This window comes from Petromyzon marinus, chromosome 66, assembly GCF_048934315.1.
Source record: "Petromyzon marinus isolate PM22_M1 ecotype Great Lakes invasive population chromosome 66, UKy_Petmar_22M1.pri1.0, whole genome shotgun sequence".
Classification (NCBI taxonomy): domain Eukaryota; kingdom Metazoa; phylum Chordata; class Hyperoartia; order Petromyzontiformes; family Petromyzontidae; genus Petromyzon; species Petromyzon marinus.
In genome coordinates, this window is record NC_133732.1 from 2,029,567 (window position 1) to 2,049,250 (window position 19,684).

Genomic DNA, 19,684 nt, shown 5'->3' on the forward strand with positions numbered 1-19,684 from the left:
GACTTTACCGAAAGAACCAAAGAAGAGCGATTATTATCTTAACCGGTCCTGGGCCCCCTCCCCCAGATCTACTCCGCCTCAAATGATTTCCCCGTGCCAGTGCTGATGTGTAGTAGACGTCACCGCTGGGGGAGACAAAGGCGGCCGGGCGCTGTGCCTGCCAGCCGCCCACTTGCCTCCCGAAGAGTCTGCCACAGCGACGCGTGTGGGGTGACCTTTGTCGTTGTCTAGGCCCAGGGCAGGCTGGAGAGCTGTGCCTGGTGCCAGGCGCGGTGCATCCGCGCCGACATGGCGGAGCTGAGCGTGGATGGTCAGGGCACGCGGCACTTCTGCAGCGACTCCTGCCAGCTGTCGTTCCGCCTTCGCACCATCAGCGCTGCAGGTATCCGCGCGCACGCACGCATGTACACACGCACACACACGCACACACGCACACACGCGCACACACGCACGTACACATGCGCACACACGCACGCACACGCATGTACACACGCGCACACACGCGTGTACACACGCGCACGCACGCACATGTACACAGTCACACATGCACACACACGCACATACACATACATAAAACAACAACCGCCATTCGCCACTAAGTGGCGGTGACGTCACCACGACGCTTGTGCCAGGCTATGTGCACCTTGAGGCCACGTGAAGTGTCGAACGCCCGCTGGCAGGTCACGGGGCAGACCCAGGTGCCACGGGTCGACTGACTGAGATGACTGGCTGATGCACCACCTGTGCCCCCTACTGTGCCAACCTGCTGTGCTTTAGCCACCCGGCGCTCCGCTCGTTGTTGTGAGCGTCGCTCCTCCGCCCTCCGTTGTTGTTGGAGGGCGACTGCCTCCAACTGCCCAGTAGCGTCCTTCACGAGTCTCCTCCACAGAGGCCGATCTTGTCACCGCTGGTACCAGTCATCGGCAAGTTCACTCAGCTCCGCATTCTCTTGTACCACGTCATTCCATCTCTTCTCTAGTCCATGCCGCACCCGTTTAGCCTCCTCTATCTGGCCGAACAAAAATAATTTAGACTTGCGGTGGTTGGGCCATGCGTGCACATTGACCCAGCCAACGCAGCCTTGCCTGCCAGAGTAGCTCACCGATGGGACTTTGTCCAGATCCTTCAAGGATTTGTGAGCTCCTCACACAATCCAGCCTGGTTAAACCCAGGATGGATCGTAGGCAGGCTAGCCTAAATGTTTCTAACCGGCGAAGATGTTCCATTAGAGGGGTCTACGTTTCGCAAGCATAGAGAAGGGATGGGATGACCATGGCCGAGAAGACCTAAAGCTTCGTGTGGAGCAACAGACCTGGTAGCTTCCACACAGCGTTACGCAACCGATGAAAAGATATTGCCGCTCGACTGATTCGGAATGAGTCCTCTGCTGTAAAACTGGAACTGATCATAAGCACACTGCCCAGGTATGGGAAGCTCTTCACTCTCTCCACAACTGCCCCGTCACCTATTGCGAGTGTCTGATGGCACAACATATCCAGGCAGGTGCTTATACGTAACAAAGACAAAGATCCCCCAGTGTAGCCTTAACAGACTGTTGGGGCAAGTGCTGTTCGTGAGCACCTATGAAGGCCGGCATGACACACGAGGGGGTGGGTGGCCAGCACCACGCCCGGCCGCCTTTGTCTCCCTAGTAGCGATGTTAACTACAAACCGCTACACCGGGTATTGATTTGAGGCTGAGTCGACCTAGGGAAGGTTCAGGAACTGGTTCAGATAATCGTCACTGGTGTTCACCGTCAGCACAGAGACCCATACTCATCACTCAGAGACTCACAGACTCATTACACAGAGACCCACAGACTCATCACATAGAGACCCACAGACTCATCATGCAGAGACCAATAGACTCATCACACACAGACCCACAGACTCATCACACAGAGACCCATAGACTCACCACACAGAGACCCATAGACTCACACAGAGACGCATAGACTCACACAGAGACCTGTAGACTCACACAGAAACCCATCGACTCACACAGAGACCCATAGACTCACACAGAGACCCATAGACTCACACAGAGACCCATAGACTCACACAGAGACCCCTAGACTCACACAGAGACCCATAGACTCACACAGAGACTCATATACTCACACAGAGACCCATAGACTCACACAGAGACCCCTAGACTCACACAGAGACCTGAGTGCGATTCCCATCCACGGCCACCAGCGCCGGTGATAGCGGTCATCTGAATCAGTCCTGGGCCTCCTTCCCAAGGTCGATTCAGCCTGAAATGAGTACCTGGTGTAGCGGTGTGCAGTAAACATCGCCACTGGGGAGACAAAGGCGGCCGGGTGTGGTGCTGGCACTTTCCACCAAAAGTCTGTGCAGGCTGCACGGGGGATCTCCGTATTCGTGTGGGTATATTGGCAGAGTCGGGGGCGCATGTGGTGCATCGTCCAGCCGTCTTGAGTCGGCTGACCCCGTGGCACCTGCTGGGTCTGTCCCGTGACCTCCTGCCAGCGGGCGTTCGACGCTGCACGTGGCAGCCTTAACGGGCACCGTGGTGACGTCACCGCCACTTGGTGGCGAATGGCGGTTGTTGTTGTGTATCTGTTAGTGTATTGTGTGTGTCTGTGCGTGTCTGTGTGTGTCCGTGTGATTGTTGTCTATCTGTGTATTGTCTGTGTGTGTCTGTGTGTGTGCGTCTGTGTGTGTGTGCCTGTGTGTCACGTTGTGGGGAGCGGTAGTGTAGTGGTTAGCGCTACGCTGCTCTATGAACCCGGCGACTCGGGTTCGATTCCCGCTCATGGCCAACACCAGTGACGATTATCTGAACCGGTCCCGGGTCTCCCCTAGGTCGACTCAGCCTCAAATGAGTACCTGGTGCGGTGTGTAAACATTGCCACTAGGGAGACAAAGGCGGTCGGGCGTGGTGCTGGCCACCCACCCCCTCGTGTGCCGTTCCGGCCTTCATAGGTGCTGCTCGCTAGCAGCACTTGCCCCTACAGTCTGTTAAGGCTACACGGGGGATCTTTGTCTTTGTGTGTCGTTGTGTCACGTGCGTGTGTCACGTGTGTGTGTGTGTGTGTCACGTGCGTGTGTCACATGCGTGTGTGTGTCATGTGTGTCACGTGTGTGTGTGTGTCACGAGTGTGTGTCATGTGTGTCACGTGTGTGTGTGTCACGAGTGTGTGTCATGTGTGTCACGCGTGTGTGTGTCACGAGTGTGTGTCACGTGTTTCACGTGTTTCACGTGTTTCACGTGTGTCACGTGTGTAGGTGTGCAGGTAGCGTGCTTCTTCTGCAAGGTCAACGCCATCCCCCAGTTCCACCTCACCATGGCCGACTCCTCCATCCGCAACCTGTGCTCACAGAGCTGCCTAACGCTCTACCAGGTAACAACGTACTACATACATGTTACATACATGTTACATACATGTTACATACATACAACCTGTGCTCACAGACCTGCCTCACACTCTACAGGTGGGAGTCGGACTCCTCCACACAGACTCGCACGGAGACCCATAGACTCATCACACAGAGACCCATAGACTCACACAGAGACCCATAGACTCATCACACAGAGACCCATAGACTCACCACACAGAGACCCACAGGCTCATCACATAGAGACCCACAGACTCACCACACAGAGACCCACAGACTCACCACACAGAGACCCACAGACTCACCACACAGAGACCCACAGACTCACCACACAGAGACCCACAGACTCACCACACAGAGACCCACAGACTCATCACACAGAGACCCACAGATTCACCACACAGAGACCCATAGACTCATCACACAGAGACCCATAGACTCATCACACAGAGACCCATAGTTTGTTGTCCATCCCCCGCACCTCCTGTGTGAGAGGAGTGAGTGTGTCTGTGTGTGTCTGTGTGTCTGTGTGTGTCTGTGTGTGCCTGTGTGTATCTCTGTGTCTCTGTATCTATATATTTAAGACGTAGGCTTTCGCGACCAATATCCATAAGAGAGGTTTTATTTCGACTTGAAACTTTCGTGACTTCAGGAATTCATGTTCTTTGGTTGCAATCGAAACGTCGTAGTTTTTTGTTGTTTTTCGTTATTTTCTCTCAACCTATCTACGTGACTTTAGAGAAAGACACAACTCATTGGGGTGTTAGCCTCTAAAGGCAAACTGTTTATATAAAGGTTTGGAGATGGGCGTAGCCCAAGTGTGTCAGCAGCGTGGGCAGGGCAGCAATGCCATCGCAGCAGCAATGTGTATAGTGTAGTGTATAGTGTAGTGTATAGTGTAGTGTACTAGTACAGCACTAGTGTATAGTGTAGTGTATAGTGTAGTATACTAGTACAGCACTAGTGTATAGTGTAGTGTATAGTGTAGTGTATAGTGTAGTGTATAGTGTAGTGTACTAGTACAGCACTAGTGTATAGTGTAGTGTATAGTGTAGTGTACTAGTACAGCACTAGTGCATAGTGTAGTGTATAGTGTAGTGTACTAGTACAGCACTAGTGTATAGTGTAGTGTATAGTGTAGTGTACTAGTACAGCACTAGTGTATAGTGTAGTGTATAGTGTAGTATACTAGTATAGCACTCGTGTATAGTATAGTGTATAGTGTAGTATACTAGTACAGCACTAGTGTATAGTGTAGTGTATAGTGTAGTGTACTAGTACAGCACTAGTGTATAGTGTAGTGTATAGTGTAGTGTACTAGTACAGCACTAGTGTATAGTGTAGTGTATAGTGTAGTATACTAGTATAGCACTAGTGTATAGTGTAGTGTATAGTGTAGTATACTAGTATAGCACTCGTGTATAGTATAGTGTATAGTGTAGTATACTAGTACAGCACTAGTGTATAGTGTAGTGTATAGTGTAGTGTACTAGTACAGCACTAGTGTATAGTGTAGTGTATAGTGTAGTATACTAGTATAGCACTAGTGTATAGTGTAGTGTATAGTGTAGTATGCTAGTATAGCACTAGTGTATAGTGTAGTATACTAGTACAACACTAGTGTGTAGTGTAGTTTACTAGTACACCACTAGTGTATAGTGTAGTTTACTAGTACACCACTAGTGTATAGTGTAATGTATAGTGTAGTATACTAATACAGCACTAGTGTAAAGTGTAGTGTATATTGTAGTGTATAGTGTAGTATACTAGTACAGCACTAGTGTAAAGTATACTAGTACAGCACTGGTGTAAAGTGTAGTGTAAAGTGTAGTGTATATTGTAGTGTATAGTGTAGTGTATATTGTAGTATACTAGTACAGCACTAGTGTAAAGTATACTAGTACAGCACTAGTGTAAAGTGTAGTGTAAAGTGTAGTGTAAAGTGTAGTGTAAAGTGTAGTGTAAAGTGTAGTGTATATTGTAGTGTACTAGTACAGCACACCAGTTGTGTGTTGGAGAGCCAAGCCACAACATTCACAATCTGAGTACGACATTCCGCCAGTAATTACAACCAGTTTCATCAGGCGACAGCCAGATTTGTGGAGAAGTCCACCAGTTTCCTTCCTTATAGAGAGGCGTAGATGTGGTGACCACTCTTCTGCGCTCTCTGTGTGTATATCTACGTCTGTGTGTGTGTGCGAGCAGTGAGTGTGTCTGTGTGTCTCTGTGTATGTCTCTCTGTGTGTATATCTATGTCTGTGTGTGTGTGTGACCAGCGAGTGTGTCTGTGTGTCTCTGTGTATGTCTCTCTGTGTGTATATGTATATCTGTGTGTGTGTGCAACCAGCGAGTGTCTGTGTGTCTCTGTGTATGTCTCTCTGTGTGTATATCTACGTCTCTGTGTGTGTGCGAGCAGTGAGTGTGTCTGTGTGTCTCTATGTATGTCTCTCTGTGTGTATAACTACGACTGTGTGTGTGTGTGCAGCGAGTGTGTCTCTGTGTATGTCTCTCTGTGTGTATAACTATGTCTGTGTGTGTGCGAGCAGTGAGTGTGTCTGTGTGTCTCTGTGTGTCTCTGTGTGTGTCTCTCTGTGTGTATATCTACGTCTTTGTGTGTGTGCGAGCAGTGAGTGTGTCTGTGTGTCTCTGTGTATGTCTCTCTGTGTGTATAACTACATCTCTGTGTGTGTGTGCGACCAGCGAGTGTGTCTGTGTCTCTGTGTATGTCTCTCTGTGTGTATATCTATGTCTGTGTGTGTGTGTGACCAGCGAGTGTGTCTGTGTGTCTCTGTGTATGTCTCTCTGTGTGTCTATCTATGTTTGTGTGTGTGTGCGACCAGCGCGTGTGTCTGTGTGTCTCTGTGTATGTCTCTCTGTGTGTATAACTATGTCTGTGTGTGTGTGAGCAATGAGTGTGTCTGTGTGTCTCTCTGTATGTCTCTCTGTGTGTATATCTGTGTGTGTGTGCAGCGAGTGTGTCTGTGTGTCTCTGTGTATGTCTCTCTGTGTGTATACCTATGTCTCTGTGTGTCTCTGTGTATGTCTATGTGGGTATATCTATGTCTGTGTGTGTGTGTGTGAGCAGCGAGTGTGTCTGTGTGTCTCTGTGTATGTCTCTGGGTGTGTCTCTGTGTGTATATATACACGTCTGTGTGTGTGTGTGTGTGAGCAGCGAGTGTGTCTGTGTGTCTCTGTGTATGTCTCTGTGTATGTCTCTGTGTATGTCTCTGTGTGTATATATACACGTCTGTGTGTGTGTGTGTGACCAGCGAGTGTGTCTGTGTGTATGTCTCTCTGTGTGTATAACTACGTCTGTGTGTGTGTGTGTGTGTGCAGCGAGTGTGTCTCTGTGTATGTCTCTCTGTGTGTATAACTACATCTCTGTGTGTGTGCAGCGAGTGTGTCTGTGTGTCTCTGTCTATGTCTCTCTGTGTGTATAACTACATCTGTGTGTGTGCGTGCGACCAGCGCGTGTGTCTGTGTCTCTGTGTATGTCTCTCTGTGTGTATAACTATGTCTGTGTGAGCAGTGAGTGTGTCTGTGTGTCTCTGTGTATGTCTCTCTGTCTGTATATCTATGTCTGTGTGTGTGAACAATGAGTGTGTCTGTGTCTCTGTGTATACCTCTCTGTGTGTATAACTACGTCTGTGTGTGTGTGCAGCGAGTGTGTCTATGTGTCTCTGTATGTCTCTCTGTGTGTATATCTATGTCTGTGTGTGTATGAGCAATGAGTGTGTCTGTGTGTCTCTGTGTGTATCTGTGTATGTCTCTCTGTGTATAACTATGTCTGTGTGTGTGTGAGCAATGAGTGTGTCTGTGTGTCTCTGTGTATGTCTCTCTGTGTGTATATCTATGTCTGTGTGTGTGCAGCGAGTGTGTCTGTGTGTCTCTGTGTATGTCTCTCTGTGTATAACTACGTCTGTGTGTGTGTGCAGCGAGTGTGTCTATGTGTCTCTGTATGTCTCTCTGTGTGTATATCTATGTCTGTGTGTGTGTGAGCAATGAGTGTGTCTGTGTGTCTCTGTGTGTATCTGTGTATGTCTCTCTGTGTATAACTATGTCTGTGTGTGTGTGAGCAATGAGTGTGTCTGTGTGTCTCTGTGTATGTCTCTCTGTGTGTATATCTATGTCTGTGTGTGTGCAGCGAGTGTGTCTGTGTGTCTCTGTGTATGTCTCTGTGTATGTCTCTGTGTGTGTCTCTGTGTGTATATATACACGTCTGTGTGTGTGTGTGCGAGCAGCGAGTGTGTCTGTGTGTCTATGTGTATGTCTCTGTGTATGTCTCTGTGTGTATATATACACGTCTGTGTGTGTGTGTGTGAGCAGCGTGTGTGTCTGTGTGTCTCTGTGTATGTCTCTGTGTATGTCTCTGTGTGTGTCTCTGTGTATGTATGCACGTCTGTGTGTGTGTGTGCGAGCAGCGAGTGTGTCTGTGTGTCTCTGTGTATGTCTCTGTGTGTATATATACACGTCCGTGTGTGTGTGTGAGCAGCGAGTGTGTCTGTGTGTCTCTGTGTGTGTCTCTGTGTGTATATATATACACGTCTGTGTGTGTGTGTGCGAGCAGCGAGTGTGTCTGTGTGTCTCTGTGTATGTCTCTCTGTGTGTATATATACACGTCTGTGTGTGTGTGTGTGCGAGCAGCGAGTGTGTCTGTGTGTCTCTGTGTATATCTCTCTGTGTGTATATCTATGTGTGTGTGCGTGTGCAGCGAGTGTGTCTGTGTGTCTCTGTGTATGTTTCTCTGTGTGTATATCTATGTCTCTGTGTATGTCTATGTGTGTATATCTATGTCTGTGTGTGTGTGTGAGCAGCGAGTGTGTCTGTGTGTCTGTGTATGTCTCTCTGTGTGTATAACTATGTCTGTGTGAGCAGTGAGTGTGTCTGTGTGTCTCTGTGTATGTCTCTGTGTATGTCTCTGTGTGTATATATATACACGTCTGTGTGTGTGTGTGCGAGCAGCGAGTGTGTCTGTGTGTCTCTGTGTATGTCTCTGTGTGTGTCTCTGTGTGTGTCTCTGTGTGTGTATATATACACGTCTGTGTGTGTGTGCGAGCAGCGAGTGTGTCTGTGTGTCTCTGTGTATGTCTCTGTGTATGTCTCTCTGTGTGTATATCTATGTCTCTGTGTGTGTGTCTCTGTGTGTGTCTCTGTGTGTGTATATATACACGTCTGTGTGTGTGTGTGAGCAGCGAGTGTGTCTGTGTGTCTCTGTGTGTGTGTCTCTGTGTATATCTCTCTGTGTGTATATCTATGTCTGTGTGTGTGTGTGTGAGCAGCGAGTGTGTCTGACGGAGCTGGGGTCTCATCTCTTCAAGAGCTCCACCACCTCCAGCTTCTCCATCCCCTTGCCTCTCCCTCCTCCTCCTCCACCTCCTCCACCTCCTCCACCTCCCTCCTCATCCACCTCCGACGAATCCCCAAACTCCCACAAGGTGAGAAGCTGCTGCGAACCTCCACTCTCCCCCCCCTCCTCCTCATCATCATCATCCTCCCCCGCTACTCAATGATCCGCTTTTCATAAGCTGAGCATCACATACCCAGCAAGTTGCTTAAGCGCACCCCCCAATTCTCAGGTTACTGAACGCACACCCCAATTCCCAGGTTACTGAACGCACACCCCAATTCCCAGGTTACTGAACGCACACCCCACTTCACACGTTACTGAACGCACACCCCACTTCACAAGTTACTGAACGCACACGCCACTTCACAGGTTACTGAACGCACACCCCACTTCACAAGTTACTGAACGCACACCCCACTTCACAAGTTACTGAACGCACACCCCACTTCACAAGTTACTGAACGCACACCCACTTCACAAGTTACTGAACGCACACCCCACTTCACAAGTTACTGAACGCACACCCCACTTCACAGGTTACTGAACGCACACCCCACTTCACAGGTTACTGAACGCACACCCCACTTCTCAAGTTACTGAACGCACACCCCACTTCACAGGTTACTGAACGCACACCCCACTTCACAAGTTACTGAACGCACACCCCACTTCACAGGTTACTTAAAGTTGGACAAAGGCGGACGGGCGTGGTGCTGGCCATAGGGCCGGCCTTCATAAGTGCCGCTACACGCTAACAGCGCTTTCCCCAATAGTCTGTTACAGGCTCCACACGGGGGGGGGGGGTCTTTATCTTGTGTGTGTGTGTGTCTCCCTGTGCGTCTCTGTGTGTACGCGCATTTGTGTATGTGTGTGTGTGCCGTGGGAACTCTGTCGTGGACAGTGCTGTGGGGGGAGGTCCAATTCCGATTGGCTCCTCCCCTCATGGCGTCTGCGTCCACCACAGTGGCTAAACTGGGGCTCTGGATGGGTGCGAGGGGCTGGTAACCCCTCCACCTTCATTTAATTACCACTAAACTACGACTGAAATATGTAATTAATAAAGCTTGTGCGGGGGGGACAGGCGTCTATGACGTCTCCTGGCCAAACCCCAATTGGCGGAGCCAGGAGATTCAATATCTACCCATTGGCTCCTCCAGAAACAATGAAAAGCCATTACGGATAGCCACGTGGAATGTTCGAACGCTCACTGCGGAGGAGAGGCTGCCACTCCTCTGTCGGGAGCTGGACCGGTACCGCCTGGATCTCTGTGGCATTCAGGAGGTCCGGTGGACCGGTTCTGGCTCCTGCCACAATGAGGGGTGGACAGTCCTCTACTCGGGGCAGCAGACTGCCAAACAACAGGGTGTGGCTCTTCTTTTGAACAAAAGAATGAAGGGGGCGTGGGAGCGTGGCGGTGAGGTGTGGGAAGCTGTAAGCCCCAGGCTACTTTGGGCTCGCCTTCCCATCAACCGGAGGCGAGGAGTGGTGGTCGTGGTTACTTATGCCCCTACCGAAGACGAACATCCGTGGAGGGATGCAGGCAAAGCCGATGAGTCAGATGCCTTCTATGACCTCCTGTCACAGGTGCTGGCTAAAGTGGCCCCTCGGGATAGAGTCATCTTGTTGGGTGACTTCAATGCCCGAGTTAGTCATGATGCTGGCACCTGGTCTGGAGTTATTGGAGGGCATGGGCCAGATCAGCTCAATAAAAACAGTAGGAGGCTGCTAGATTTTTGTGCAGCCCATGGGCTTGTAATTACCAACACGCTGTACCGGCATCGGCACATCCACACAACATCATGGATGCATGCCGGGTCCAAGCAAGAACATCTGCTGGACTACATAGTGACGAACCAGCGGATGCGAGCCCATGTCCTTGCCACCAGGACCTACCGTGGAGCTGATCTGCCCTCTGACCATCGACTAGTCATCTGTAAGTGGCCTGGTCTCAGTTATCTGATGAAAGTTGCAAGCGAGAATTTCATCATCGCTTGCGGCTGGGGTTGGAATCATCCCCCACTCCTCCTGATGTCGAGGGTAAATGGGCGAGGTTTAGGACTGTGACTCATGTAGCTGCAATGGCTGCTTTGGGTACGCGGTCCAGACCTCCCCAGAGATCCTGGATGACAGAGGAGGTGTTCAGGATAGTTGAGAAAAAGCGACAGGCCCACTCCCATCGTCTACAGCATCCCACGTCAGAAAATGAGGAGGCTTACCGCAGCCTTCGCTCGGAGGTTCGGAGAGCCGTGAGGCGCTGCAAGGATGGGTGGTGGTCGCAGGTTGCTGAGGAGATTGAGTCTGCCTCAGTGGCCCGTGATCACAAATCTCTATTTAACGCCATCAAAAAAGTAACCTGCAGCACCACACCTATTACCATCATTAGGGGAAAAAACGGTGATCCAATCTCCGACCCCCAGGAACAGGTTTGCAGATTTGCTGAGTATTTTTGTGAAGTCCTGGCGGAGGGGAAATCCCTCAGCCAGGAAAACATCGTGGCACAAAGTGGGGATGACCCTGCTGAGGCTGCGGTGCCTCAAATATTTGAAGAAGTCACCCCCTGTGAGTGGCTGGCTGAGGTGCCATCTGTTGAGGAAGGACTGAAGGTTATCCAGAGTCTGAGACCAGGAAAGGCACTGGGCAGAGATGATCTCCCAAGCGAAATGCTGAGGGAGGGTGGCGTTTGTGCACAGACTGCCCTACATGACATTATAACAATAGTCTGGACCACTGGACGGGTTCCGCAGGATTGGAAGGATGCCCTGGTGGTCCCCCGTCTTTAAGAAGGGGGACCGCACAGACTGTAACAACTACAGGGGCATCTCACTACTCAGTGTGCCGGGAAAGGTCCTGGCAAGGATTATTCAACATCGCCTTGCTAGGCACTCTGAGGAGAGGCTTGCGGAGCCTCAATGTGGTTTCAGGATAGGGCGGTCCTGCACGGATGCCATATTTTCTGTCCGTCTGCTACAGCAGAGGTGTAGGGAATTCCAACAAGACCTACATCTCTGCTTTATTGACCTGGTCAAGGCATTAGATACCATCAGTTTTGGTCTCTGGATTGTTCTTCCTGCTTTCGGAGTCCCTGACCCTCTGCTCACGATCATTAAGGACCTTCGTGATGGTGAGAGGGCCCGGGTAAAACTACGTGGCTGGGAGTCAGAGCCATTCCCTGTACACCTTGGGGTGCGACAGGGATGTCCTCTGGCTCCCACATTATTTAACATCTATTTTGACCACGTAGTTCGTGAGGCCTTCAAAAGCTGTACCGGAGGAATTTCCATCTGGTACAGATATAATGGGAGGCTGATCGATGCCCGGGTGCTGTCAAGGGATGGCTCCCTATTGCTCAACCATGTTATGTATGCCGATGATCTGGTAATCGCTGCTCACTCAGAGGAGGAGTTGGAGGCGTTGCTGCTAAACCTGGAGCTTGTCACTAAGAGGTGGGGCCTTACCATCAGTCCCACCAAAACTAAGCACCTGCCAGAGTATTTTGTACCATTGGACACTCCACCCCCACAACTACCAATTGGTGATGGGGCAGTTGTGGAGAGTGTGGAGAGTTTCCCATACCTGGGCAGTGTGCTTATGACCGGTTCTGGTTTAACAGCAGAGGTCTCACTCAGAATCAGTCGAGCGGCATTATCTTTTCATCGGTAGCGTAACGCTGTGTGGAAGCAACCTGGTCTGTCGCTCCGCACGAAGCTTCAGGTCTTCTCGGCCACGGTCATTCCCTCCCTCCCTACGATCCATCCTGGGTTTAACCAGGCTGGATTGTGTGAGGAGCTCACAAATCCTTGAAAGTCCCATCGGGGAGCTCCTCCGGCAGGCAAGGCTGCGTTAACTGGGCCAGTTAGCTCGCATGCCCAGCCACCGCATGCCCAAACAGCTTTTGTTCGGCCGGATCGAGGGGGCTAAACGGGCGCGGAACGGGCTAGAGAAGAGATGGAGTGATGTGGTACAGGAGGACGTGGAGCTGAGTGGACTTGCCGATGACCGTTACCAGCGGTGTCAAGATCGGCCTCTATGTAGGAGGCTCGTGAAGGATGCTACTGGGCAGTTGGAGGCAGTCGGCCTCCAACAACAACGGAGGGCGGAGGAGCGACGCTCACAACAACGGGAGGAGCGACGCTCACAACAACGAGCGGAGCGCCGGGTGGCTAAAGCACAGCAAGTTGGCACAGTAGGGGGCACAGGTGGTGCATGAGCCACTCATCTCAGTCAGTCGACCCGTGGCACCTGGGTCTGCCCCGTGACCTCCTGCCAGCGGGCGTTTGACACTTCACGTGGCCTCAAGGTGCACATAGCCTGGCACAAGCGTCGTGGTGACGTCCACCACCACTTAGTGGCGCATGGAGGTTGCTGTTGTTGTGTTTATCTGTATGTGCGTCTGTGTGACTGTCTGTGTGTGTGTATTTGTATGTGTGTCTGTATGAGTGTCTGTGTGTGTATCTGTGTGTGTATCTGTATGTGTGTGTGTATCTGTATGTGTGTCTCAGTGGGGAGAGGTAGTGTAGCGGGTAGCGCTATGCTGCGCTACGAACCCGGCGACCCGGGTTCGATTCCCGCTCATGGCCAACACCCAGTGACGATTATCTGAACCGGTCCAGGGCCTCCCCTAGGTCGATTCAGCCTGAAATGAGTACCTGGTGTAGCTGTATAGTAAATATCGCCACTGGGGAGACAAAGGCGGCCGGGCGTGGCGCTGGCCACCCACTCCCTCGTGTGCCGTGCCGGCCTTTATAGGTGCTCGCTAACAGCACTTGCCTCTACAGTCTGTTAAGGCTACACGGGGGATGTTTGTCTTTGTGTGTGCGCGTGTCTCAGACGAACGGCTCTGTGGATGTGGCCACCGGCGCCTCACGCCGGCGCTGTGCTCACTGCCAGCGCGGCCTGGGCAACAGCAAGGCCATCACTCTACAGTGCAAGGTGGCCATCGCTATCCCATCCACTCACCCCACCCACTCACCACCCACCCACTCACTCACTCACCTCACCAACCCACTCACCTCACCCACCCACCCACTCACCCACCCACTCACCCACTCACCCACCCACTCACCCACTCACCCACCCACCCACTCACCCACCCACTCACCCACCCACCCACCCACTCACCCACCCACCCACCCACTCACCCACCCACCCACTCACCCACCCACTCACCCACCCACTCACCCACCCACTCACCCACCCACTCACCCACTCACCCACCCACTCACCCACCCACCCACTCACCCACCCACCCACCCACTCACCCACCCACCCACCCACTCACCCACCCACCCACCCACCCACTCACCCACCCACCCACCCACTCACCCACCCACCCACCCACTCACCCACCCACTCACCCACTCACCCACCCACTCACCCACCCACTCACCCACCCACCCACCCACTCACCCACCCACCCACCCACTCACCCACCCACCCACCCACTCACCCACCCACCCACCCACTCACACACCCACCCACTCACCCACTCACTCAGTCACCCACTCAGTCACCCACTCACCCACCCACTCACCCACTTACTCACCTACCCACTCACCCACCCATTTACCCACCCACTCACCCACCCACTCACCCACCTACTCACCCACCCACCCACTCACCCACCCACTCACCCACCCACTCACCCACCCACTCACCCACTTACTCACCCACTCACTCACCTACCCACTCACCCACCCACTTACCCACCCACTCACCCACCCACTCACCCACCTACTCACCCACCCACTCACCCACCCACTCACCCACCTACTCACTCACCCACCCACTAACCCACCCACTCACCCACCCACCCACTCACCCACCCACCCACTCACCCACCCACTCACCCACTCACCCACCCACAGGTATATATCCGTGTATTGAGGGTGCTTCAAACAAAGTGTCAACACTTCTATGGGACTCTCGTTTTTAATGAAAAACGAACGGACAATAACACTTTAACATGATAACAAAAGTAATGTTAATAGTAAAGTAACGTAGAAGGGAAATAATGAAAATAAATGAAATTAAAAAACAATAAAATTCTCACGACGTTTCGATTGCAACACAAGCAATCATCATCAGGTGTGAAAATCACAGCAAGGAAGTTTTGAAAAAAGTGGCGGTAAAATGTTTTTGTTGCTGTGGTTTTCACACCTGATGATGATTGCTTGCGTTGCAATCGAAACGTCGTGTGATAATTTTTTTGTTTTATATTCTTATAATTTTATTGTTTCCCTTCTATGTGGTGGTGACTTTACCGAAAGAACTCAAGAATATGAATCCCTGCAGTCACGAAAGCTTTAAAACGAAATTTAATGTTAATAAATTTTGATTTAAAGCTTTCGTGACTGCAGGGATTCATATTCTTGAGTTCTTTTGATAAAGTCGCCACGTAGAAGGGAAATAATAAAATAAAAAATAATAAAGAAATATTTTTATTATTATTAAATTGTTCCCCTTCTACGCGACTTTACCGAGAGAACCAAGAATATAAATTTTTGATTTGAAGCTTTCGTGACTGCAGTGATTCACATTCTTGGTTCTTTCGGTAAAGTCACGTTGAAGTGAAACAATAAAATAATAAAATATATATAAAACAATAAAAATTCTCACGACGTTTCGACTGTAACACAAGCAGTCATCATCAGGTGTGAAAACCAACGGCAAGAAAAAAATAAAACGCCGTGAGAATTGTATTGTTTTATATATATTTTATTATTTTATTGTTTCCCTTCTACGAGACTTTACCGAACGAACCAAGAATCTTAATGTTAATAGCTTCAACAAGTCAGAGAGTCTTCCCATCGCTGTCAACGCGTGCCCTGGAATCTCCTCCCGGTGGTCTCCAGAGCCTGGAGGGAAGACACTCCTCGTTGTTTCGTTGCAAAATTCTCAGAAGTGTTCAAATGTCATTGAAGCACCCTGTATATTTGTATGCGTCAATCTAAATGATTGTGATAGTACAGTGAACACCTTGGATTGCGAGTAACTTGGGGCTTGCAATGACGGGCGGTAGCGCGTGTAGACACGCTTTGTACTGCCGAGCGTCACTTGATCACAACTGTTATACGAGCGCTTTGATGTACGAGCGCTTTGGATTACAAACGCGAGTTTAACGCGCAGGCTTTCGCGACCAATATTACTCATAATAAAAGGTTTTTGTTGGGTGAGATCGCGTCATTTATAAATGCGTCGTAACCCTCCACTACCCGACACGGCCAATCGGCAAAAAAAAAGTGTCACGTTGACAAAAGACAAAAATAGTTCACGACTTTAGCCCACCGGTGTGTTGAAGAGTGAATCCACAACATTGACAGCTTTGAGTAGTTCGACGTTTCGCTGGTAAATACATCCAGCATCATCGGGCAATTCACCAGAATGGTAAAGCCCTCGCTTGCTCCCGGTCTTAAATAGAGCAGCAGGGTGACGTCATCACTTAACTCATATCAGGTGCAGTGATTTGAGGCGTAGGTGGGGGGGGGGGTATTGTAATGATATTATCGATTGGTAATCAGTGAATGGTTACGATTAGTAATGAGTTGTAGATTGGAACGAATTATTGCCCGCAATCCCAATGTTTTACTGCGTGTGTCTGTATCGCTGTGACCTGCCTAGGGCTGTCCTGTTGAGCTCTGTGGCCCTGTTTGCTGCGAGGAGTTCAAGCAGCAGCATGGGGCTCGAGGGCGCTGCTCATACTGCGGCTCGGAGAGTGAGCCGCTCTTCACGGCGCGCGTCCACGACTCTCAGCTCGCGTTCTGTTCTGACGGTGACACTCACTACTGCTGCACTATGCACACTGCACTACTATACGCGCTACACTAGCATACATACTACACTACTATACACACTACACTACTATACGCACTACACTAGCATACATACTACACTACTGTACACACTACTATACACGCTATACTATTATATACTACAATATTATACATTACTACACTACTATACCCACTACACTACTATACATACTACACTACTATACACACTACACTACTATACACGCTATACTATTATACACTACAATACTATACATTAATACACTACTATACACACTACACTAGCATACATACTACACTACTATACACACTACACTACTATACACGCTATACTGTTATACACTACAATACTATACATTACTACACTACTATACACACTACACTACTATACATACATTACTATACACACTACACTACTATACACACTACACTACTATGCACACTTTACTAGTATACACTACAATACTATACATTACTACACTACTATACACACTGCACTAGCATACATACTATGCTAATATACATAATACACTACTATACACTACAATACTGTACATTACTACACTACTATACACACTACACTACTACACACACTATACTATTATACACTACAATACTATACATTACTACACTACTATACACACTACACTAGCATACATACTACACTTCTATAGACACTACACTACTATACACGCTATACTATTATACACTACAATACTATACATTAATACACTACTATACACACTACACTACTATACACACTATACTATTATACACTACAATACTATACATTACTACACTACTATACACACTACACTAGCATACATACTACACTTCTATACCCACTACACTACTATACACGCTATACTATTATACACTACAATACTATACATTAATACACTACTATACACACTACACTACTATACACACTATACTGTTATACACTACAATACTATGCTATGCACGCTACTATGCACACTACACTATTATACACACTATACTATTATACACTACAATACTAAACATTACTACACTACTATACACACTACACTACTACACACACTATACTTTTATTCACTACAATACTATACATTACTACACTACTATACACACTAAACTAGCATACATACTACGCTCGTATACGTACTACACTACTATACACTACAATGCTGTACATTACCACACTACTATACACTACAATGCTGTAGATTACCACACTACTATTCACACTACACGACTATACGTACTACGTTACTCCACACACTACCCTACACACCACCGAAGGATCATAACCTGTATACTATACACACTACACTACTATACACACTATACTATTATACACTACAATACTACACATTACTACACTGCTATACACACTACACTACTATACACACTATACTATTATGCACTACAATACTATACATTACTACACTACTATACACACTACACTACTACACACACTATACTGTTATACACTACAACACTATACACACTACACTACTATACACACTATACTATTATACACTACAATACTAAACATTACTACACTACTATACACACTACACTACTACACACACTATACTTTTATACACTACAATACTATACATTACTACACTACTATACACACTACACTACTATACACACTATACTATTATACACTACAATACTATACATTGCTACACTACTATGCACACTACACTACTATGCACACTACACTACTATACACACTATACTATTATACACTACAATACTATACATTACTACACTACTATACACACTACACTACTACACACACTATACTGTTATACACTACAATACTATACATTACTACACTACTATACACACTACACTAACATACATACTACGCTCGTATACGTACCACACTACTATACACTACAATGCTGTACATTACCACACTACTATTCACACTACACGACTATACGTACTACGTTACTCCACACACTACCCTACACACCGCCGAAGGATCATAACCTGATCGTGGTGGCGGCGTTTGTGCGTTCCATTGGCACTCGGAGCTACGTCGCCTGGAGTCGTTTACTCCTGGTCGGGTCTCCCTGGGCGAGCAAGTCTCGGGGGGGGAGGGGAGGTTCCACACACATTGCCGTCCAAACAAAAGCCCCCTCGTGAACGGTTCTGAAATGTAACAAATTTACGAGAACCTCGTCCGGACAAGGTTATCCCCGGGGCACCCCTCTGGAGCCAGGCCCTGGGGTGGGTTGGGGGGTGTGGGGGGGAGTGGGGGTGGTGTTGGCCGGCAAGCGCCTTGGTGGCCCGGGTAACCCCCCACGGGACCCGGCAGGGCCCAGCCCCGAGATGGCTACGTGAGGCGTCCGTCCTGCGGGCCCCCACGGTCCGCAGGCCGATGGGTGAGGGGGCGGTGCCGGCGTGGCAGGGAGAGGAGGGGACGGTCTGGTGGGACGGACCGGACCGCGGGGGGTAACTCCGCTATTGGGACGTGGGAATGTCCACCGTCGCTGGATGGGGAGGCCAGATCTGATGGAGGAGGCGGAAACGTATCGGTTGGGACGCGGGTCGGCCTTGCCTCCGCACGCGACGTTCGCCGCTGGAACCGAAACTTCTCGATCGGGGGGGGGTGGTCTCTCTCTCCTATTGCGGAGTAACCCCCGGTGAGTGGCCCCCGGGAGATTGTGGGGGGGGGGGGGGGGATACTCGCAAGCCCGCGGCTGGGTGCTGTTCAGTTGGAGTTTGTCCCAGCGTGATGAGAGGGTCGCCTCAAAGGGAGACTTCGGGTATCGGAAAGACAAACTCTGTTGTCTGTGCTTATGCACCAAACAGCAGCTCAGAGTATTCGGGCCGCTTGCAGACGGTGGGTGCACTGCCCGACCAGAGTTCAGGCATGCCGACTCCACAATCTTACTTGGGCGACTTCAGTGCTCGCGTGGGAGATACCTGGAGGGGCGGGCGTGATTGGGAGGAATGCCCCCTCCCCTCATCTGAACCTGAACCGGTGAGATGTTGCTGGAATTCTGCGCCAGTCGCGGATTGTCAATAGCGCACGCCGCGTTGGAACGCGGGCATGTTCATGAGTGTGCTCGCGTACCAGCAAACACGAACATCCGAGCGGACGATGTTCGGGATCTCGACTGTCGACGCAGCTGCGAGAAGCTGTTTGGCCTGAAGGGCAGTTGGTGCCTGTCATGGCGGC

The 19,684-nt window shown here is 49.7% G+C and overlaps 1 protein-coding gene across 8 annotated transcripts in view; it reads left to right on the forward strand.

The window, feature by feature from the left end:
* Positions 1-19,684, forward strand: part of LOC116956577 (uncharacterized) — a 153,412-nt gene that overhangs the window by 58,522 nt on the left and 75,206 nt on the right. For 7 of the 8 annotated variants that reach the window (XM_076054384.1, XM_076054386.1, XM_076054385.1 and 4 more), the window contains exons 6-10: positions 232-382; positions 3,253-3,368; positions 8,643-8,798; positions 13,538-13,639; positions 16,328-16,478. In XM_076054384.1, the coding sequence (XP_075910499.1) occupies positions 232-382; positions 3,253-3,368; positions 8,643-8,798; positions 13,538-13,639; positions 16,328-16,478 (676 nt within the window). The remainder of the gene's footprint in view (positions 1-231; positions 383-3,252; positions 3,369-8,642; positions 8,799-13,537; positions 13,640-16,327; positions 16,479-19,684) is intronic. The other variant, XM_076054383.1, reaches the window with a different exon arrangement.